This window comes from Bombus fervidus, chromosome 4, assembly GCF_041682495.2.
Source record: "Bombus fervidus isolate BK054 chromosome 4, iyBomFerv1, whole genome shotgun sequence".
In the NCBI taxonomy this organism is placed as follows: domain Eukaryota; kingdom Metazoa; phylum Arthropoda; class Insecta; order Hymenoptera; family Apidae; genus Bombus; species Bombus fervidus.
In genome coordinates, this window is record NC_091520.1 from 16,998,148 (window position 1) to 17,019,782 (window position 21,635).

The 21,635-nt window shown below is 30.1% G+C and overlaps 6 protein-coding genes across 10 annotated transcripts; 2 read left to right on the forward strand and 4 right to left on the reverse strand.

Annotated features, from left to right (window-relative positions):
* The first annotated feature begins 27 nt into the window (after positions 1-27).
* LOC139986464 (odorant receptor 49b) lies at positions 28-2,525 on the forward strand. The gene is made up of 7 exons (XM_072001823.1): positions 28-476; positions 542-820; positions 1,093-1,634; positions 1,711-1,810; positions 1,884-1,991; positions 2,052-2,207; positions 2,270-2,525. Exons 2-7 carry the CDS (start codon positions 545-547, stop codon positions 2,324-2,326), a joined length of 1,239 nt encoding a protein of 412 aa, XP_071857924.1. The 5' UTR covers positions 28-476; positions 542-544; the 3' UTR covers positions 2,327-2,525.
* On the reverse strand, positions 2,361-5,060 carry Yip2 (yippee interacting protein 2). Its single transcript, XM_072001826.1, has 8 exons — positions 4,905-5,060; positions 4,171-4,337; positions 3,948-4,079; positions 3,575-3,839; positions 3,307-3,482; positions 3,014-3,214; positions 2,783-2,937; positions 2,361-2,702 (listed from the first exon to the last, which is right to left on the reverse strand). Exons 1-8 carry the CDS (start codon positions 4,921-4,923, stop codon positions 2,618-2,620), a joined length of 1,200 nt encoding a protein of 399 aa, XP_071857927.1. The 5' UTR covers positions 4,924-5,060; the 3' UTR covers positions 2,361-2,617.
* A 135-nt stretch (positions 5,061-5,195) lies between these two features.
* On the reverse strand, positions 5,196-16,311 carry LOC139986424 (E3 SUMO-protein ligase RanBP2). 2 transcript variants are annotated; one of them, XM_072001737.1, is made up of 11 exons: positions 16,180-16,311; positions 15,982-16,089; positions 15,254-15,479; positions 15,011-15,187; positions 14,610-14,922; positions 7,921-14,519; positions 7,617-7,838; positions 7,203-7,547; positions 5,875-6,341; positions 5,671-5,796; positions 5,196-5,606 (listed from the first exon to the last, which is right to left on the reverse strand). In XM_072001737.1, the coding sequence occupies exons 2-10, from the start codon at positions 16,051-16,053 to the stop codon at positions 5,671-5,673; spliced, it is 8,547 nt and encodes a 2,848-aa protein (XP_071857838.1). In that variant the 5' UTR covers positions 16,054-16,089; positions 16,180-16,311; the 3' UTR covers positions 5,196-5,606. The 2 variants fall into 2 exon arrangements, with proteins under 2 accessions (XP_071857838.1, XP_071857839.1); XM_072001738.1 differs by having other exon boundaries at positions 16,156-16,242.
* A 124-nt stretch (positions 16,312-16,435) lies between these two features.
* LOC139986476 (RNA pseudouridylate synthase domain-containing protein 1) lies at positions 16,436-17,776 on the forward strand. Of its 3 annotated transcripts, none has more exons than XM_072001857.1 (5): positions 16,436-16,869; positions 16,938-17,181; positions 17,255-17,314; positions 17,414-17,531; positions 17,607-17,776. In XM_072001857.1, exons 1-5 carry the CDS (start codon positions 16,663-16,665, stop codon positions 17,767-17,769), a joined length of 792 nt encoding a protein of 263 aa, XP_071857958.1. In that variant the 5' UTR covers positions 16,436-16,662; the 3' UTR covers positions 17,770-17,776. The 3 variants fall into 3 exon arrangements, with proteins under 3 accessions (XP_071857958.1, XP_071857957.1, XP_071857959.1); XM_072001858.1 differs by having other exon boundaries at positions 16,598-16,728; positions 16,803-16,869; positions 17,255-17,531; XM_072001856.1 differs by having other exon boundaries at positions 17,255-17,531.
* On the reverse strand, positions 17,772-18,990 carry LOC139986480 (DNA repair protein XRCC3). Its single transcript, XM_072001863.1, has 5 exons — positions 18,872-18,990; positions 18,600-18,797; positions 18,359-18,489; positions 18,079-18,288; positions 17,772-18,002 (listed from the first exon to the last, which is right to left on the reverse strand). Exons 1-5 carry the CDS (start codon positions 18,972-18,974, stop codon positions 17,793-17,795), a joined length of 852 nt encoding a protein of 283 aa, XP_071857964.1. The 5' UTR covers positions 18,975-18,990; the 3' UTR covers positions 17,772-17,792.
* A 320-nt stretch (positions 18,991-19,310) lies between these two features.
* Positions 19,311-21,616, reverse strand: Riok1 (RIO kinase 1). 2 transcript variants are annotated; one of them, XM_072001802.1, is made up of 5 exons: positions 21,487-21,616; positions 20,308-21,329; positions 20,015-20,226; positions 19,631-19,915; positions 19,311-19,551 (listed from the first exon to the last, which is right to left on the reverse strand). In XM_072001802.1, the coding sequence occupies exons 2-5, from the start codon at positions 21,320-21,322 to the stop codon at positions 19,450-19,452; spliced, it is 1,614 nt and encodes a 537-aa protein (XP_071857903.1). In that variant the 5' UTR covers positions 21,323-21,329; positions 21,487-21,616; the 3' UTR covers positions 19,311-19,449. The 2 variants fall into 2 exon arrangements, with proteins under 2 accessions (XP_071857903.1, XP_071857904.1); XM_072001803.1 differs by lacking the exon at positions 21,487-21,616 and adding an exon at positions 21,406-21,424.
* Positions 21,617-21,635: the final 19 nt, after the last annotated feature.

Here is a 21,635-nt window from a genome sequence, read left to right on the forward strand (position 1 = left end):
CATACATACAATATGATAGTTTCTAACTTTTTTTTTTTTTTTTTGTCTCTGCTATAATGCTTATTTTATATGTGATAACTCCATATCAAGTAAAACAACTTTATCTGCATTACCGACTTCTTCAGACTTATAGTACCCGAGAAAAGAGAATCACTTTAACTTCAATAGGGAAGACTGTAAAGAAGACAAGAACAGTAGGGAATACTGTACTTTGATTACAGAATACGTTGAATCGATAAACGATGAATATTAAAAGTGATGTACTCTCTATAATCGAACATGATTATAGCCCAAAGAAACTATCCGTTTTGAATGTCGTTTAATTAAATACAAATAGTAGAAAGCGCTCTCTTCCTCGATATAATTACGATTCATCATAAAATAGTCCTGTAATTTTGTGAACTCTTTAATTAAATGTTAGAATTCTACGATGTAAATGTTACAAACCCACGAGGCAAATGGCAAACTGATACAAAGTTAGTATTCCCAATATAAAGGTAAATTCAATCTACAAAATTGCAACATAAGTGATTTGTTTAAGAAAATGGACATTTTTAGGGAGAAACAAACCAAGTTCAAAAAGATACGCCCTAATAAACACTTGCAAAATAGTTTATCGATCATTTACTATCTGGGATTCTGGCCGGAATGGGCCAAATATAAATATTTGTATAATATATACACAACTTTTAATTTAACATTTTTGCTTGGAAGTATTATAGCTAGCAATATCGTATACGTAATTATAAATTGGGGAAATATAGAGGCAATGATGGCCAGTTTAAGTATTCTCATGACTTATTCTACGTACGCCACAAAGGTATAATTTAATGTATAAGATATCTTTTTGTATATCTTAATCGTTATGATACAATTTAAAAACTGTATCATGTAATAATATGATTGACCAAATATTTTTGCTCGTTACTTCTATTCTCTCTCTCTCTCTCTCTCTCTCTCTCTCTCTCTCTATCTATCTATCTATCTATCTATCTATCTCTCTCTCTCTATGATAGATATGACACACACTTTTAGAAAAATAGAATAAATAAACACATTATTCTATTAGATACTTTTTACATTTGTAAATAGGTAACTTACATTATTTGTCGACGTAGGCGTATCAAAGATCTTATAGATATAACAAACAGCGAAATGTTTAATCGAGATAACGATAAATACGAACGCATTACGGCATATTATACTTGGCAAGCAATTTTTCATCAAATCACTTATCAAACTTTTGGTTTCATTGCTGTAATTTCTTGGGGTAGTACCCCGATATTATATCAAATCAGTGGGACATCTAAACAATTACCAATGGTAGGATGGTATCCTTATAATGTAACATCTACTCCAGTTTTTGAATTCACTTCTTTGCATCAATTTGTGGTCGTCTGTACAAGTTGCATTAACAATATAGCAATAGATACTTTAGCAACAGGTCTTATAGCGACTGCTTGTTGCCAACTAACAATCTTAAATTATAATATTTCTTCGATACATTGTATAATAGAAAAAAAATATACTTTATTAAATGATAATGTCACCATTGAAAACTCTACCTTAAAAGTTTATAGTAAAATATATGAAGATTTGAAACATTGCATTGAACATACTATTATGATATTTGAGTAAGTTTCTCAATTAAAGATACAAATTTCAACATCTATTCCTCAAATATATACTCACATTACTAAATATTCCCAGTTTCTCAAAACAAATCCAAGATGTATTTGGTACTTTAATATTTTTACAACTTCTAGTAGATTGTATTGTCATTTGTGCTATATTATTCAACATATCACAGGTAAATCTTGCATATTAACTTTGTTCGGTTTACGCAGTCGTAAGTATGTAGTCTGTATTTGTTACATTTACAGATGAAAGATTACGTTACATCTGAATTTCTTGGCACATTACTATATACGTGTTGCGTGATATACCAAATTTTCATATATTGCTGGCATGGAAATGAACTGCATCTTCATGTATGTAATTGTGATAAAAAATTTAATAATGAAAATTTATGTTAAAAATCACATTTACAGAGTATGAGAATATGTTCATCTGCCTATGCAAATAACTGGTGGGATAACAGCAAGGATTTTAAACATGCCTTACTTATTATAATGGCAAGAGCACAATGGCCTCTTATATTAATTGTTGGAAATGTTATGGAATTATCATTACAAAATTTCGTTCTAGTATGTATATATATCTATAATGATTTCATTTTTTTTTTTTATTCATTAATGTGATCTTTTAGATTCTACGTACGTCGTATTCTATTTTTACCGTTTTAAGAACTTCTACAGCTACCTAGATCTATTAATGATTATAAAAATTTACAATAGAAAAATATTTCAAATGTTTATTCAGACATTAGTAAACATGGCAGAATTTTAAATATGAAAATCTTCTAGTCATGCGATCAATATTAGTATAAAAATATAGATTCAACAATCTTTCAATAACTTTGCAATGTATATAAAATATAAAAAATAAATATATGCATAAACATATATTTTATAATATATATATATATATATGTTTCGTTAATCGTTGTAATCCGTATTTCATATCACAATTTATAACCATATAATGTGTAATATGATTATAATGCTTCTACCATCACAGCTATTCCTTGACCTCCACCAATGCAGGCAGAACCAATTCCTAATTTTCCACTTTTTCGTCTCCTGCAAAAGTAATTATGTATTATTCTCGTAAATTCATTCTATATATTCATTAGTTTCTTATTCTTTAAATATTAACAAACCTTAATTCATGTATTAAATGTGCAGTAATTCTAGTACCAGATGCACCTAATGGATGTCCAAGAGCAATAGCTCCACCATCCACGTTTAATTTATTAATATCTAGATCTAACTCTCTAGCACATGCCAATGTTTGAGCACCAAATGCTTCATTAATCTAGCAAAACATATAAATAATTACATGTTTGATTTATACATCTACATTTAAATGAGATTTTTATTAATATTTTTACCTCAACAAGTTCAACATCATTCAAATTTTTATCAGTAACTTTAAGAAGTTGTTTGATAGCCGGAGCTGGACCAATTCCCATAATACTGGGTTCTACACCTACAACGCTGTATCCTATCAAGCGTGCTAATGGTGTAAGTTGCTCTGTCTTAACAGCTTCTTCGCTAGCTAAGATAATTGCTCCTGCACCATCGCAAACACCCTATGTAGAAAAGTTATATGCATGTCCAGAAAGTATAAAATATAACTCTAATGTATTTACAGTTAACTTTAATAAGACACAAATTAACATACAGATGCAGATCCTGCTGTAACTAAACCATCTTTCTTAAAAACAGGAGGTAGTTTGGCTAAACTTTGAGAAGTTGTTTGAGGTCGTGGATGTTCATCAGTACTAACGACAACATCTTGCTTTTTCACAGTGATTGTAACAGGTGCAAGTTCCTCCTTAAAACGACCAGCATCATTGGCTGAAATAATTGAAATTCAATTTCAGTATCTTTATTCATTTATATTAATATTTTAAATAACTAACATTGAGTTCAATATAAAAGGCATTTACCAGCTTTCCATAATTGTTGACTTCTTAAAGCAAATTCATCTACCTCTTGTCTGTTTAAGTTATATTGAGCTCCAAGCTTTTCTGCAGTTACACCCATAGGTAAATTGCAATAAGTATCAAGTAATCCAAGCCATAAAGCATCCTCAAACTCATATTTTTGCCCTAGAGTTGTACCAAACCGAACATTTCTTACAACAAAGGGAATTTGACTCATATTTTCTGTTCCTCCTGTTAAAACTATCTTAGATTGCCCTGTTAAAATATCCTAAAAATAATAATTAATTATTTTTTATGTTTGCATAATTTTATTACAAGTAAATTTTATTCTAGTTTTTTAATATATACATATATTATGTGATACATGAATCTATACCTGTGCACCATTTACAATTGACTGAAATCCAGAACCACATAATCTATTTACAGAGAATGCTGGTTTTTCTAAAGGTATACCAGACTTCAGTGCAACATGACGTGCTAAAAAACCTCCATCAGCAGATGATAACTTGTAAATAATAATTATAAATCTTATAAGAGCATGGAACATTTAACAAAAACAATCAACTGGTACATGTAAATATTGATTAACTACATACAGGTAATACATGTCCAAAAACAACACTATCTATTTTATCAGGATTTAGCTTTGCAGATTGCAAAGCAGATTTGGCAGCAACAACTGATAGATCAGTTGCGCTTTTATTGGAAAATACACCACCCATTGTACCAAATGGGGTACGTTTTGCAGCTACAATAAAGATACCTATAGGAAAAAAAATGTTGAATTATTTGAATATATAATATATATATATATACAATTGTTTGATAGTTTTAATTACTTAAAATATAAATATAAATACATACAAACGCATTTTAGAATAATAAAAGTAGCAGTTATTTAGTTATCTCTAACATTAAGTCCAAAGGTTGAAAAAGATATTCGTAAAACACCTAACATTTATTCTTTTAAAATTATATATATTATTTATATTACATTTTTTTCAATATTATTAAATATATTTTGTATATATATATATATATTTAATATTAATTATTTATTTACAATTTTACTCTATATTAAGACATTTTTTCTTATTTTCCTGTCGTATAATAGTTATAACGTTTATATATCCCAAAGATCTTGTAATTATAAAACTTCGAATATAATATACTTTTGTGCTGAGTCAGAAGTATCATAAAAATAAATGGAAAAGTTGGAAGAATTATAGATAAGGAATTTAAGAAAATATGTAAATATTTATTCAATTTTTTAATTAAAATCTCTAGATATATTTATTTTTATATACTAAATGTTTTGAATATTACATACCTTTCGTTACAACAGACATTGTGTAACAATATATTCTGTACTACAATAAAATAAGTACAACAGAAATTCAAACCCTAACGTATTGCACAGTGTCCAATATGTTAAATTATTTATATATGTACCGCTATCTACTACCACACGTTTGTAACAAACATGTTCATTATATAGTGGTTTATATATTAACGCATGAAGATATGGCTGGCTGCAGTAACGTCGCAAGCGATTTCGTTACCCGTTACTACAGATTGAATTTTATTTTTTAAGAGGTTACTTAATTAAAGGAATGAACACTTGGAACATACATGCACTTTTATTGTAATAAATATTTTTATAAATATCAGTAAAGTTCTTTAAATATCACATGTTAAATTTGAACTTACAGTTAGATACGTAATTATTAACCAAGTAATTTTGATTTATCATGTATCTTTTTTTACGAGCGAAACGCATCACAATTGACGAAAATTTACTTATTTTCATAAACTCCTAGATAATTTGTACAATTATTTATTATACAATTACACCCATAAAAAAGGATGAAATTGGGAACTACTTATCCTATAAATTAAAATTAAACTAAAATTAAATGATTTTTGTTTACAAGAGATATAATACTTTATTATAAGAAATATAAAGAATCATTTTATTTTATTCTTCATAGAATGGTTCACTGATGTGTGCTTGAAATGCGTGTTCTACCCCCTGTTGAAATCAATAACTAATTTTTATCATTTTCTTTTTATATTGCATACAAATTTTTACTTACTTATTGAAAATGTTTATACATTTCCTGTGCGACATGTACCGAGGAAAAAGTGGCACTTAAAGTGCGTTTTGTCGGCGGTGTCAAGGCATGATCAATTGCCGTCCAAATGCATCGTGTTCCATTCACCTTTATAAAATAATAACTGGAAGTTAGTTAATTCAGAATCAGTTAAATTGTTACATAATATAATTTTAATGCCTTTACCTTCATGTTTGTTGTCGTACTAATAATTGTGTTGCTTACAACTTCATCTGTCTCATCTGCTTTTAATATTATTCTTTCACCAAAAATATTAGAATCATAATAAATAATTAAATTTCCTGATGCAACAAAGTTCCAGCCACCTTTTTTATTTCTAGCAAACACAGAAGCACTTTTCTCAAAAGTAATGGAGTTCTGATCATCCTCCTCCTCCTCTTCTTCCTCCTCATCATCATCCTCATCATCATATTCATCATCATCCTCATCATCATCCTCATCATCATACTCATCATCATCTTCATCATCTTCTTCATCATCATCATCATCATCATTATCTTCCTCTTCTTCTTCATCCTCTACTTCATTTACTTCAACGTCTACTTCGCCTTCATCGCCTTCTTCATCTACTTCTTCATTTTTACCATCTTCTGGTTCTTCTATTACTGGTCTATCTTCTACATTTTTTTCTCCTGTATTTATATAAAAAACATAAATTTGCATCGAAATAACTACTCTAATTAAATAATATGAACGCTATGTGCAAGCAAAAAGCTAGTGTAAAAGCTACTATCCTATAAAGTTATCTTATAAAAATATATGTAGATATGTATAAATATTGAACACATTTAAAATTGAGGAAAACTTTTATTTTAATTGGTGAAAATAATTTAAATTGCGTTTTGTATCGTAAATTACATTTTATTCAACGTTATGCAACTAAAATATGTATTTGTACAAGTTAGTTTTTAATATAAATATCGACAGTTATTTAAAAATTACTAGAAAATTAACAAAAAATCAATAGATATTGATAAAATTTATGATAATAGTACATTTGTTTAATAGTAAAACTTTATCCATTATGAAGTATAATATAAAATAGTTCTATTGTCATGTCTTGTATTTTGTTTCTTTCATTACAAATAATAAAAGTTGAATGGAATTAAATATGTTTTAATAAAATAATTTTATACATGTCTATATGATGAATCAATATTATTATTTGTGTATCACAATTAAACTTACAATCAAATATATTAATCAAAAAACATTTTTTAGACAGTCCTTTTAAAAGGTAACAAAACATGTCTTCGTACCGATCTCTGTATGATTGCCTCTTTATAGCATATTTGATATTAAATTATAATATTTTTAAACAGTATTACATTTTATGAATATAAATAAAGATACATTAATATTTTTTAATAATGAAGAAATATATGTCTTTTATAGTATGCATATAACATACAATGAATACACATGCAGTCACAAGCAAGGATTATAAACTAAGGAAAGCATTATAAATAAGAGGTTTTCATCTTATTCCTTACGGCTTTCGCTTAAAGTTTGTTGAATTTTATCAACTGTATCCTTGAAATTTTTTGCCAGTTCTAGAGTTTTAAATTTAACTGCTAATTGCTCTATACATGGTTGCTCTTCAGCATAATTCATGCCTGCCCATATCCAAGAGCGATCATTCGTAGTGAGTTTAGTAAAGACAATGTCTGGAGTAAGTAAGAGATTGCATACTACTTTATAAACTTGATCTCGTCGTAACAGCAATCTGTAACGGTCATATTTTGGATGATGTAAAATTTTCATTTCTCCAACACCCCTTTCTTTCCACTCGCACATGTTCTTATCGTATCTGTACAATTTAGCTCTTTCGCAAAATACTGTAACAAACAAATGATCATTTAAAGATAAATACATTACTCTTTTCAAACAATTATTTTAAATTATACCTTTCTCTTCCTCTTCTTCTCCGGTATGTACTTCGATAATATCAGGCAGAGGTATAATAGGCTCGAAATGAGGATCATGATCTTGATCATTTTCGGTTTGATCATATTCTTCTTCTTCATTTTCATCTTTTTTATCTGTTGTAACTTCTTTTGCTTTTTGCACAGATTTTGATTTTGAACCAAATACAGCTGACCCAGCACCAACAAAAGAAAAATTTGGATCTATGAAATAAACATTTGTATAATAATGTTATCAGTTCTTACTAATTTAAATTGCTATCGGATAATGATATGAAAGATGTACCTGTTTTGAATGCCATCTGGGAACTTTGAGCTGCTAAAGTTGAAAATGATACATCTGTCGTTGGCAAGAAAGCAATATCACTGTCCTTTTGTGTTTCACTTGTTGTTGGTATTAATGTTCCAAAAGCATTAGTTGTCACAGGATTTGAAATTGTAAAAGATGATGTAGTTGTACATGAGCCGGAGAATAAATTGGACGAAAATGGTGTAGATGTATTAGGAAATATTGAATTAGTAGATTTAGCAGATGTATCAAATGATGATGAGCCTGTGGTTGAGCTTTCAGAATTAGTTTTCAATGCAGAAGATCCGAAAATAGAAGTACTAGCACCAAATACAGATGTCATTGCAGTATTTGTATTTGTTTTTGGTTGAGTGTTGAAACTATTTGAAAATATTGATTCGGAATTATTTGTACTGACACTAATGGAAGTAGGCTTAAGTAATCCAGAAGAATCTTTTTTCCACGTATTTCCACCAAAAATATTCTTTCCTGTATTATCTAATTTTGTCATTCCAAATATGGATGTTGTAGGTGTTGTAGACGATGTCATAAATGAAAAAGATGTAGTCGATGATACTTGTCCTTGAGAATTAGTGGGACTGCAGATTTTTAAATTTTCAGGTGTTAAAGTATCAGATGTAGATTTTTGTATCTCATTTGTAGTAGATGTAGTTTGGGGCATTACAAATGAAAAACCAGTTTTCTTATCACTTGATGTGATCATATTAGTATTCCCAAATGATATACTTGATGTAGTTGTTGTAGGGAGAGAATTCGTTGCAAATTGTGATGTGGTTGTAGTATGCAATCCAGACTTGAAAATGGAAGAAACAGTTGTACCAGTATTTGAAACAGGTGTTTGAACAGTTGTGACTTCGTTAGATGCGGGACTTAAATTAATAGATTTTGAAAATAACTGTATTCCAGATGTAGTAGTCAAAGGTTTTTGATCCCCTGCAGGTGTTTTTGATGTAGATGCTGCTTTTTCAGAATTTCCGTCTGAAAATAACGGTACATCCGAATATTCTTTACAGCCTCTACATCCAGGACAATCTGGCTTTTGTTTGTACGCATAGAAGTTTTCTGGAAGTTGAAACTTTAATGCAGCTTGTTTTTCTTCAGGTGTTACTTTCATCTCGTACAGAACCTCAATATCTCGTGTAGGCGAAACTTCGGTAAATGCTTCTACTTTCGTTTCAGCAGTTTTTTCAATGGATGGGAGCTCCATCCTTGATTTGTCAATTACATCTTTGAAATCGTTAGCAATGTCAGATGTTTTAAAACGACACGCAAAGAGAGTGGGTTCGATTTCTCCTTCGCTATAATCAGCAGCATTCCACATCCATGTTTTCTCATCTTTCGGCTTCAATTCCAAATTTGGAAGCACGAAATGATTTAAACACAGCTTTAATATTTGTTCTCGTCTCATTACTAGTCGCAATTTGCCCGTTTCCTTGTGTCGTAATAATTTTATGTCACCTAAACCACGTTCTTTCCATTCATTTACCGATTTATCGTATCTAAACAACTTCGCTCTATGACTATAAAGGACTTCTTCTTCTTCTTCACCTGTTTTAACTTCAATTTTATCTGGTAATGGAATTATTGGTGAAAAATGAATGTCATCACTTTCCACCACTTCCTCTTCACTATTTTCTTCTTCGCCAGACTTTGTTGGAGATGACTTAGATACAAAATTGAACTCAAACGATTTTCCTGGTGTTCCAAAAACAAATTTTGCATTTGATGTATCTGTTTTATCATCAGATTTTGCAGCTATTAAAGATGTAGATTTAGAATCTATAGAAACATCATTAGAGGTAGGTAAACGAAATGAAAATCCACTTGTACTTTTCTTAGTAGTATCTTGTGGAATACCAAACGTAAATGTGGGTGTAACTCCAGAGGAACTTGTACTTATCTGAAAACCATCAGTTTTTGGTTTAGGTGGAAGAGACAAATCTTTTGGTGTGTCACAGGCAACGCAATAATTACTTTCAGCTACATTAACAATATCGCAACATTTACATTTCCACGAGCCAGCAGGTGGTTTAAACATTTGTGAAAGAGGTATTTGACTTGGTGTAATTGTATTTGAGATATTTGATTTATTCGACACAGAAGAACATGGTTCTTCACAAGCTATACATTTTGCATTCGATTCAGCATTTCTTGTATAGCAAGCATTACATTCCCATGATCCTGCTGGTGGCTTAAACATTTCAGACAAGGAAGTCTGTATTTTGTTTGTTTGTGTATTTTGAAGAGTTTCTGGTTTTTTTAAACTTTCTGCTGTAATACAATTGTTTACCATCTTCTGCTGATTGCTAGTAATTGTGCTATAGAATTGAGATGCTTGACTGGATGTTTTAAATGTTGCTGCAAACATTCCTATTTTGTTGTCTAACCCATATTGTAGACTCCAATTGACAACTGTGTTACTATTACTTTTTAGTGTAAATGGGCATTTTGCAAAAATATCATAATTATAACAAATTTTCAAACTATTTTCATCTCTCATTAATAAACGAATTTTGTTCGTTTTTGGATTCCATAACATCTTTATTTGTCCAGTACCTCTGTTTTCCCATTGTTTGGCATCACTGTTGTAATACTGAAGGCTAATCTTTTCACTGAATAGCATTTCTTCATATTCAGTTTGTTCAAGAGACCTGCCTACATCTTGAATACCCACAAGAGCAGAGATTGGAACAGTAGAATTTGCAGGAGCAAGAGCAGGAGCAGGAGCAGGAGCAGGAGCAGGAGCAGGAGCAGGAGCAGGAGCAGGAGCAGAAGCAGGAGCAGGAGCAGGAGCAGAAGCAGGAGCAGGAGCAGAAGCAGGAGCAGGAGCAGGAGCAGGAGCAGAAGGTCTTCTAAGTGAAAATTGAGGAGTACTAACAGAAGTATTTTCGCTAGTAACAACAGTATTGATTGATTGTGAAGATGAAATTGACGAGTTATGAACACTAGCAGTTGGTACTGTTGTAGCCCCTGATTGAGAAGTTGTAGTTGCTTTTGTAAATGGAAAAGTAAACTGTGATGCAGCTATTATTCCAGTAGTCGAGTTTTTTTGTGTCGTAGTTGCAAAACTTTCAGCATTCGTTACAGTCTTATTAAATGTAAAACCAGCAAATGGACTAACTTCTGATTTAGTAGGAACTTTTGAAGATTCTGTAGTGGTTGTTTTTTGAATAATTGGTGTTGATGTAAATGAAAATCCACCAATAACTGTTGTAGGTACATTAGTTTTTAATTTCTCTGATGTAATGGTTTCTGTCACATCAATAGATTGTTTCTGAACAGTTTGTCCAGAAACAAATGGTGTTTGTTCTATAACTTTTAAATCTGATTTTGTTTTCTCTGACTTTTTAATATTACTTGATGTAGTACTAGCTTTGGTTGGTGTTTTATCAATACTTTCAATTATTTTCTCAGATTTAAGACTTGCTACAGCTTTATCAAAATGTTCCTTAAAGGAAATACCTTCTTCAACAGTCTTAAATCTGATACAAAACTTTTCTAGGTTTAATTCTCCATCAGCAAAGTCATGTGCAACCCAAAACCATGCCTTTTCATTATTTGATTTAGCAGTTAACTCCATATCTGGCACAAGATAATGATTTGCACATACTTTTAATACTTGTTCCCTGCGCATAAGTAAACGAATTTTTCCTTCTTCATTTTTAAGTAATTTGACGTTTCCTATACCACGTTCTTTCCATTCATTATCCACGAAACGGTAAAGTTTAGCTCTTGCACAAAACAGTACCTCTTGACCCTCTTCTCCAGTAGTAACTTTAACTTCTGCGGGTAATGGTATAACAGGAACAAAATCCGGAATTGGATCATGTTCATGATCTGAACTATTTGGAGATCCAGTTGAACAGATAGTATCTTGTTTTGATGCCTCTGATACAGAAAGATTTGCTGAAGTAGTTGTAACAGTATTTGATAAAGGCGGTAAGTTTACTGTTGTTGGTATAGTAGCTTGGGAAGGCATAGAAATTTGATAACAATGTGGAGCAGATTGTTCTGTGGTAACTGGAGTAGAAGAACTACTTTGTCTGAAATGTGGAGGAATCGTTACACTAAGTGTTGGCTGAACAATTGGTGCTGTAGTTGGAAGTGTATCAGAAGTGGTAATAGCAACATTAACTGGTGGAATTTTATTTACAGGAGCGTCTTTTATAGTCGATTCTGGCTTTGATGTTTCTACTTTTTGCAGTGGAATTTGCAATGATTGATTTGTTGGTGGCATAAATAAGCTTTGTTGAAGAATGTTTTCAGGCATTTTTGATCTCGTATTAGGATACAATACCGGCATTGAATAAACATTTGGAGGGTATAAAGAAGGAATAGCTTGTGTATTTGGATCATTAAATGACATTCCTGCCGGATAATATCCTTGAAAAGTAGCTGAAGGATATACCAACTGAGAATATGGATGTCTATGAGAAGATTGAAACATATTCCCGGATATCGAAGATGCGGGGCCTGATTGATTTGCGTTGTAATTCAAATCATTGTAATCATCTTCGTTTAAAATGCACAAATCTTCTTCTAGATTCGGATTAACATTAACATTAATCTGAGTACGTTGTTTCTGAAATTCTTTTCGTAATTCTGTTACTTCTTTTGCTAATTTTTCGACTTTCTCCATTACTGTTTTGTTCAATTCCAATATAGCTTTATTTTGCTCTGCTATCGATTGTATCTTATTATCTTTTGCATGAATCATTTGATTTAGTGAACGAATTTGAGCGTCAAGACGTTCAGGACTCGGACGTGCCTCAGAGCGATTCCGAGATAAATCCAATATATCCTGGTGTTGTGCTCTACAAGGAGTGCTAGACTGTTTTGGTGTACGGTGTATGTTTTTTTGTGGTGTACTCAGAATATTAATTGAAGCATTTAATCCCGTTAATGTTGATATTTTTGTAACTGCTTGATCAACAGCACTATGAGCAGAAGAATAACTTTCATCCGACATTCCATCGCATTCATTTCTGCTTAAATCACCTCGTGATAAGTCTGGATCAATCCTTTTCAATCTATTTTCAACATTGGAAATATATGTGGAAAGTAATAAGTTTAAAGGATGTTTCGGGTCTGTACCTGGGCTGCGTAAGCGATCTAATGTTAGATAAAAACATTCTCTTGCTTTTGAGAGCATGATTATATGTTGTGATCTCATTTCAGATGTTAAACTTTCCTTGGGTATAGAACTGATGATCTCATCTGCAAGTTTTTCATACATTTGACCCTGTTGAACTGAAGCTTCTGGACATTTCAAAGCCTGTAATGCATCTATTGCTTTTTCATATTGTTTGCTGCGTACAAATCGTTGAGCTAGAAGCAATTTACCTTCTTCTAAAGCTTTAATTATTTCTACATTATTCATTTCTTTTTCTTGATAATTAAAAAATTTAGAATTAGTTATACGAATAACTTGATTATTTTGTAATCTTTCGAGAAGTGGTATTGCAGCTGACCAATACATCTCAGATCGTGCTTCTAAATATGGTATATCATTATTTTCTTGATCTATTTCTTTCAATGTCTCTGCTCTATAATGAAATATTCGTGCTAAATGAACTAAAAGAACAGGATGCAATCCGTGATTTCCAAGGCAACGTACTACTTCTAAGCCTCTCTGTAATTCTAATCTCAATTCTCCAACATCTTCGTCCAATGGCTTTTGTTTATCCATAGAATATACTTTATAAGCATAAGACCACCACTGTTCCTGGGCACTAGTACAAAGAGTGTTAGTAAGATCTGCGGGCAATGTAGGTAATTTTTCAGGGTTTAAAAGCCCACTCAATTTCTGTTCTTCAAGTACAGAAGAAGTATAGATAGCAGCATTTAAAAATGCATCAATATCGAGACGACTTAAACTTTCAGGAGCTGCTTGGTGTAAGTTATACACAGAAAACTGTAATTCACAAAAAACACGTGACGTTTGATTTGGATGCGGCCCATTATCTTTATTTTGAGAGGCGTGGGGCCGAGCTCTTAAACCAAGCCAAACTTGATGGTGTAATGAATCTGGCCATACTTCTTCAGATATTTCATCAAATCTTTTTAGTTCATTAAATGAGCATAAACGTAATGGTGGATTTGAAACTGAAGAATTCACGAAATATGATGTTGTTTTACCATCTTGATACAATCGACCAATAAAGATTCTTTGATATACCCGTTCTCGCCATGAACTTGTACAAAATTTATCGATTTTATCTAGTAATTTCTTAGTATTATCTCGAGCATAATCTTGAAGTACATGACCTGCCTGACTACATCTGTATGATCCTTCTCTATACCAAACATGTACTAGATTCTTAAGTCTATCTTTTAAATGCATAGTCCATACAGCAGTAGGATCTATAGGTGCCACATGTAATGCAGTTAATAAAAGAGGTCCACACAATCTGCCTGCTTCAGACCAACTATCTTCACCAGCCTTAGTTTTACGTAAAATTAAACATGCTAAATGGAAATGTAATTGACCCCACATGTGTAATAACATGTGTTCAATAAAAACAGGATGATTAGAGAAGTTCTTTGATTTACATTCATGTAAACTTTGATCAAAACTGCAATATGAATGTTTTAATTCAGTAATATTAGTTATTTATATATATATTTCTAATAAAATATATGACTCCTAGTACAAATATACTTACTTAAATACTGCCTGTGTAATATCCATTATACTTTTTCTAATAACATTACTCTGTTCTTTAAGACAAAGTGCTGCATATCTTTCTAACACAGAAATATAAAATATCCAAAATGTCCAATCTGACTGTTTACTCTCTTTACACTTCACAAGCAATTCAGTTAATGATTGATACCAAATGATATTATTTCTATGACACTGTGTTGCCTCTATCTCAGTTGCTTTATTGTATGCATCTTCAAGCCTATGATTTCCTATATAATACTTGAGCAACTTCACTTGTAGATGCACATCTGTTTGTCTTACTGATAATTCAGCTAAAAAAAACGCATTACATTATTATAAACAAATTAAATTAAGTTGTACAAAATCATATAATTATGTAGTAGAGATTTTATTACGTACATATAATAAGTTTTTCTAAATCATCATCATCACCATTTGGTGTTTTTAAAGTTAACAATTTTTCCTTTAGCTCAAAAACTATTTCATGATGTGGAAATTTCTTATCTGCTCTTTCTACCCAATATTTTATTTTATTTATATCTGTATTAATATCCATATCAGACAACAGCTCACATACTAAAAAATATTATTAATATGTGAGTTTAAAGTAAGAAATAATAGATTCAAAATATTGAATTATACCTTTTAAGAGAAGATCATCCTGCTTTGGTTCTAATTCAAGAGATGTTTTATATCTTACAAAGGCTGCTTCTTTCTGGCCCAAAGCTTCAAGAGCTTGACCTAATAATTTATGAGCTCCTGCAGATTTATCTCTTATTTCCAAATAATTTGAAACATATTTTTTTGCAGATTCATAATCTCCAACTTGATAATATAATTTTGCAATATTATAACATCGAAGCTTTTTCTTGAAAAAGAAATGCAGATATTATGTACAAAATACATTAAAAATGCAAATTTTCATGATAACTAATAAAATTACTAATTACAAAATATTGTAAACATCAAAAAAGAAAAGAAGGAAAGAAAAGGCAAAAACAAATATATTAGAGTAAATAAATATTTACACAACTGAATTACTTAAAAAATATTTGAATAAGTATAAAAATGTTTTTTAAAGACATATAAAATCAAAATTTGCTTCAAGTCGCAAAAAACCGTTAAACCATTATATAGGGGTTAGTGCATGTGCATGTATGTATCTTTTTCATAATCAAGTCAAGGCCTTCAATGCTATACAATTTGACATTAGATAGAAATATTACGAGTTAGTATGCATACAAAATGCATTTGAAATAAAAGAAAGGATAATTTCAAGAAATCATTAAGTACTTAAATATAAAAAATTAATAAATATATTTGGACAACATTTAGGAACAACGACGTTTTCTTCTGAAAAATAACCTCACCTCTCCTGAGTCTTTAAGTTTGATAAAAATATTCTTCACGTGTCGGTCAACATCCTTCTTCGATCGAAACATTTTCAGAATATAGTACAAAACTTCCCTTAATGATCGCTAAAAAAAAATAACAGATAATATTCGATTATAATGAAATTAGAAATACCGTTATATAGTACGCACTCCACAATGAGACTTTTCTCATACCACAAATCGCTTTCAAACGGTCTTATCCAAACGACTCTCATCCAAATCAGAAATACTAAGTTAAGTGGTGCCCTCTGATATAGTTCCGGAATGATTTAAAATATATGTAATTATTTACAAGAGATATTTACAGTATGATACTTGTTTAAATTATCTCCAAAAACCAAATTTTTCGTGCTTTAAATTTAATATACATTAATCACTGATCATACATTACAAATCATTGTTGCATCACTTATTGCAATCAGTGCGAAGTTACAAGCAAAATTCAAAACGGAAAACAGACAGCCAATAGGAAGGATTAAACAATATAAAATCATAAAATGCCATCTTTCAGGAGTATAACAAGCAATCTTGTACCTGAAAGAAACTAGATACACAATACCCAACCAATGTTTATCATTTTGATAACGTAACAGTTTTCAAAGATTAGTGTTATGTATATTTTGTTACTTACAGAAACAAAAACTAATATTGCATAAAATGAATATAAATAAAATATTATACAATTGTAGGATGTTTATTCTCAAATTAACGGAAATATTAAAAGTATTGTTAAAATTATATACGAAATACTTTATTGAAATCAAACATAAAAATAATGTAAATATATTATATCACAGCGAAAACTTTTTGGTGGTTTCTAAACCATACGATATGTGCATTAATAGTAATAATCGTGAAAAAAAGGTATGGAAAGAACATTTTTAAATTAGAAATAGTATACTTATTAGTTTGATAAATATTAAAATTTTTAGGATACACTGCAATTTGAATTAAAAAAAATTTTACCAAAATTAGTCAATCCAAATTTATTTCATGAATTTCATTTTGTACATAGATTAGATTATGTGACAAGTGGTGTGATATGTATTGCATTAAATAAAAAAGCAGCTCGAGCTGCTTCTAATGTATTCGAAGCAAGAGCAGCCAAAAAATTTTATCTGGCATTACTTCATGGACATATTAACGAACCTTACCTAATCATAGATAAAGCAATTGGTTGGTAATTGAAACAAAACAATAATAACAATTTGTGAAAAGCTATTTATTAACAATAACATTATTTTATTAGGGATTGATGCTAGAGAAAAGAAGGGAAACCATAAAATGTGTACCAGTGATAACTTATTTTGTGAGAAACCAAAAGAATCTTATACAATTCTTATAGTATTAGAAAGAGGTTTCAGAAATGGAAAACCAGCTACTAAAGTACTATTATGTCCTGGTACAGGTAGAAGACATCAATTAAGAGTGCATTGTTCATATATTGGTCATACTGTGATTGGAGATTACACATATAGTGAGAGAAAAGATATAGAGCCTTATCGAACATTTTTACATTCCTTCAGGTATTATATGCATAACATATACATATACATATAAAGAATATTTATGTATTTATATTTGCTTCCTCATTTTTGAAGACTTATATTGAACAATGAAATGGAAAATTTGGATATAAGAAGTACAGATCCATTTGTAGCTTCTGATCCAAGAAATCAATGGTCACCAACAAATATTGCTAGGATATTAGATGAAGATATATTTTATGACATTTATAATCTCTTGCAATCAAATAAACATTAAACTTTTATTTCAATTTGTTTTATTCAACCTATTGCTTTTATCCCATATCCTTGTATTTCAAATGAAATAGTTCTTTCTGATAAATTTGATGACAATTTGACACAAGCATATCTCATAGTACCTATTCTGTAAAACTGTATGGAATTAGTTATCATACTTAACCAAGTTATTCCCAAAGATGGTCGTACACTCAAATAATCATTAGATTCATTACTCTGCATAATTGTTGTTACCTGTATATAAATTGTCTGTAAGCTATTTATGCTATTGAATTATTAATTACTATATACAGAATTTATCTTTTTTTACCTGATTAATGCAAACTACACAAATGTCATTTTTACATAATTTATGTAACTGTTGTCCAATTGTTCTCAAACTTTTTGCTCTTTTATTAGATTCATCTTTCCAATCTTCTACTCTATATGGAGCAGCAATTGAATCTATAATTATTAATCCTATCTTTTGTACAGACATTAATATTGGAATTCTATGAAGCAAACATATCTCCAGTTCCTCCTACAAGGTAAAAAAAAATATATTGTATTAAAAAGTTAATGTATTAAGTTAAGAAATATATTATAATTACAATAGTTGATATATGTTCTACAAATACTAAGTCACCATTTATTCCATATTTTTTAGTAATTTCCAGTTTCTGTATCAATTCCTGTAATCTTCGTGAGGGAAATGTACATTCAGTACAAATATATACTGCACCTACATTAATTAGTAGATGTACTTAAAACGAATGTATGAAAAAGAATTGAAAAGTGAGGAAATACTAATATTCATTTATAATTTTATAAATAATTCAATTTGTAAAATACCAGCAGCAAAGCCACCTTCTGTTGTAGGTAACTGTACTGTCAGGCATAATTGTAAAGCTAATTGTGTTTTTCCTGTACTTGCAGCTCCATAAATTTGTGTAATTCCGCGAGTAGTAATACCGCCTTGGAGTAACGTATCAAACTTCGGACAACCGGTTGTGAGAAATTTTTCACGTTCCTTTATTATTTTTGCGTTAACTAATTTCATGAAACAAAATGAATAATATAATTCATTGAGATCATAAGATGCAACAAAAATACAATTTTAATACCAAAATAGTTCTCCATTATATTTTTTATTTTAAAATATTTGCTAAATGATTCACTCTTGTAATGATCCAATCCACGATCATATAAACAGATCTGGACACTCATATATTGAAAGCATAGACGAAACTGTCCATCTTTTGAGTCAAAAAATCAAGTGGGAAGCAAGAAAAGGTCTTGCTTTGCGCATGCGTGATACGTATATACATATACACATATAGATACTATGAATGTCTCAGATAGAGGCCAAGCCACTCTACTCATCTCTTTATGTCGCAGCATGAGACCTTTTCTTATCTTCCATCTTAATTTTTTTCAATTCAAAAGATGGACGGTTTCGTTTATGCTTTCAGTATATGAGTATCCAGACCTGTTTACATGATCATGCTTTATACATTATACAATAGGGTAATATATTACAAAGGATGCAGTATGTATGCTAAATTGTAGTAAATAGGAAAACATATTTTTATTATCTTTTTTTAATTTTTGAAGATAAATATGTAGGAAATTAATGTTTACTTTCACGTAATGTCTCTGTATTTTGAATTTCTTAAAATGTTTTCTAATAATACTTCAACTATTATTTTTTTTTTAAGACCTTTTCTTTCCTCTTTTTTATATGTTTTTTTATTTTAGTTTTTCTCTTCTCAGCTTGCTGTTCCTTTACTGCCTTTTTTCGTGCCTTTAATCAAATATATATCATCATATATTATATTTTATATTATCACATGTAAATATATTATAAAAGACAATTGTATTACCTTTTTACTGTCTGGACTCTCATGCCGAGGTCGAGCTGAATTAACAAATTTTGGTTCGTTTTCTGTTACATCTTCTTCTTCACTATTTTCATTTTCAGAATCATCAATATCTTCAGATATATCATCTTTCTCTTCCATGTTATTTGTTTTCTTTAAATCTTCACTAAGAATTTCAGGAGTATTAATGGGTTTGGATAAGTCTGATTTTAAACCAACAAGAGTTTTATATATTAAGTCCTCTTTTCCAGATTTAGCAAGATTGATATCACGTTCAATATCAATTACCTAAACATTACATTAAAATACATGTACCTACAATGTGATATACATATACCTAAATATATATGTAAATAATTATATATTTACGTTCCTACAATATATTACCTGACTTAGGTTTTGAGGAATATAAGCTTGCTTAAACACTTGTTCTTCTATTTGTTGTTTAGGATCATCATCTTGTTCTTTCTGTTGTGTCATTTGTTTTGATGTTATGTCTAAATACTTATCCATATTTTCTTCAGTTATCGTCGGATCTGTTATAAAGTCAAATAATTTTTTTACAGACATCACACCTACATCGTTTTTCTTAAAAAATTCTGCAAAAATATTAATTTATTTCAAAATTTTTATAAAACATCTCAGTAATATCATTATAAGAAATTCTCATTCTCACCTACCAGTGATATTTGTACAATCTTTTCTAAGAAACTCAAGTGCCATAGGATGATCATGTTCAACTGCTTGTGATACATCTATTATTATAATAGATCCATCATGATACAACATATTATATTCACTTAAATCAGCATGAACAAGTTTGCATTTATTATATAATCTCCATATTGTTTCAACACATTCTCTGTATAATATCCTTGGTTTAGAAGCAGTGAGAACAACATCTTTCAATTTTGGTGATGGCCAACCATTAGTACCTATGAAGTCCATTAATAGAACATGACCACGGAGTAAAATTGGTTTTGGAGCCTTTACTTCTCCCTGGTGAAGACGAATTAAGTTTCTAAATTCTTTCTCTGCCCATGTCCGTACCATCTTTCGCGGATTATGACGACAATATCCATGACGAAAGCGAAATTCTCCTGTAACGTATTTGTCTCTATCTTTAAATTGCAAAATTGATGTTTTATATATCTTTATTGCAAATTCTACTTCTGTTTTTGATTTTGCATAATAAACATTAGCTTCCTTCCCAGTTGAGATACATCCATTAATTTTAGCAATTATACCCTGATTTAAAAGTTTGAACAATATCATTCTTGTACGAGGATCTAAAACTTGTTCGACAGTTGCACGATCATGTTTGTCTTTGGTTCTAAATCTATCTTTTTCTACACGTTTGTCATTTTCAATAAGGAGATTTGTTGCATGTTCTGGTAAAGTCGGGCCTTCATATCTTGCAATGTTAATTTTATTAGCATAGCGACGAAATAATTTATCTGATGGTTGATAATTTGTAATTTTATTGGAAACATTTTGTGCATTAATACTTTGTGTCTGAATATTTTTCGTAATATTTTTTATACCAGCTTTACTTTGATTTCTCTCCCAAATAAAATCACTATCTAAATCATCATTATAGTTTTCATTATCTTCTTCTTTTTCACTGTTTGAAATATGCAATTCGTGCACACCTTTGGATAATTGACAATTAAATAATGGTTGACCTTCACACATTTCCCAACTGTAACAAAATTAAGATCAATATTTTACATAAGTTATTACAGAGAATATAATCAAATGATATATTCTATAAGTACTTTGCCTCGATTTTATAAATATTACTAAATTCAGCCTCTTGACTATATTTTTAAAATTAAATTTTATTTCTTTATACTTACTTTATTTTAAATGGTAACAAATATGTAACAAATAGAATGCGAGGAACACGTTTTTTTACAATTTGACATAAGATAGGTTACGTATTACTAATATTAAGGCGCATTTAAAATAATATAAGCGGTACACAAATTTAGTTAGGTTTAGTCAA

Excerpts from the sequence above, each read along its gene's own strand:
- LOC139986464 (XM_072001823.1), top strand. The coding sequence starts at position 545 with ATGGACATTTTTAGGGAGAAACAAACCAAGTTCAAAAAGATACGCCCT. Across the intron at positions 821-1,092 it reads ATTCTACGTACGCCACAAAG|GTAACTTACATTATTTGTCG; the intron begins GTATAATTTAAT and ends ATTTGTAAATAG. Across the intron at positions 2,208-2,269 it reads CATTACAAAATTTCGTTCTA|ATTCTACGTACGTCGTATTC; the intron begins GTATGTATATAT and ends GTGATCTTTTAG.
- Yip2 (XM_072001826.1), bottom strand. Across the intron at positions 3,840-3,947 it reads CAATTGTAAATGGTGCACAG|GATATTTTAACAGGGCAATC; the intron begins GTATAGATTCAT and ends TATTATTTTTAG. Across the intron at positions 2,703-2,782 it reads CATTTAATACATGAATTAAG|GAGACGAAAAAGTGGAAAAT; the intron begins GTTTGTTAATAT and ends TTACTTTTGCAG.
- LOC139986424 (XM_072001737.1), bottom strand. The coding sequence starts at position 16,053 with ATGTTTCGATCGAAGAAGGATGTTGACCGACACGTGAAGAATATTTTT. Across the intron at positions 15,480-15,981 it reads AACTTAAAGACTCAGGAGAG|AAAAAGCTTCGATGTTATAA; the intron begins GTGAGGTTATTT and ends TTCTTTTTCAAG. Across the intron at positions 14,520-14,609 it reads ATTACACAGGCAGTATTTAA|TTTTGATCAAAGTTTACATG; the intron begins GTAAGTATATTT and ends TTCATATTGCAG.
- LOC139986476 (XM_072001856.1), top strand. The coding sequence starts at position 16,663 with ATGAATATAAATAAAATATTATACAATTGTAGGATGTTTATTCTCAAA. Across the intron at positions 16,870-16,937 it reads GTAATAATCGTGAAAAAAAG|GATACACTGCAATTTGAATT; the intron begins GTATGGAAAGAA and ends TAAAATTTTTAG. Across the intron at positions 17,182-17,254 it reads AATCATAGATAAAGCAATTG|GGATTGATGCTAGAGAAAAG; the intron begins GTTGGTAATTGA and ends TTATTTTATTAG.
- LOC139986480 (XM_072001863.1), bottom strand. The coding sequence starts at position 18,974 with ATGAGTGTCCAGATCTGTTTATATGATCGTGGATTGGATCATTACAAG. Across the intron at positions 18,490-18,599 it reads AGAAGGTGGCTTTGCTGCTG|GTGCAGTATATATTTGTACT; the intron begins GTATTTTACAAA and ends TAATTAATGTAG. Across the intron at positions 18,003-18,078 it reads GTGTAGTTTGCATTAATCAG|GTAACAACAATTATGCAGAG; the intron begins GTAAAAAAAGAT and ends ATTTATATACAG.
- Riok1 (XM_072001802.1), bottom strand. The coding sequence starts at position 21,322 with ATGTGTGAAGGTCAACCATTATTTAATTGTCAATTATCCAAAGGTGTG. Across the intron at positions 20,227-20,307 it reads AGATTGTACAAATATCACTG|AATTTTTTAAGAAAAACGAT; the intron begins GTAGGTGAGAAT and ends ATATTTTTGCAG. Across the intron at positions 19,916-20,014 it reads TTCCTCAAAACCTAAGTCAG|GTAATTGATATTGAACGTGA; the intron begins GTAATATATTGT and ends TGTAATGTTTAG.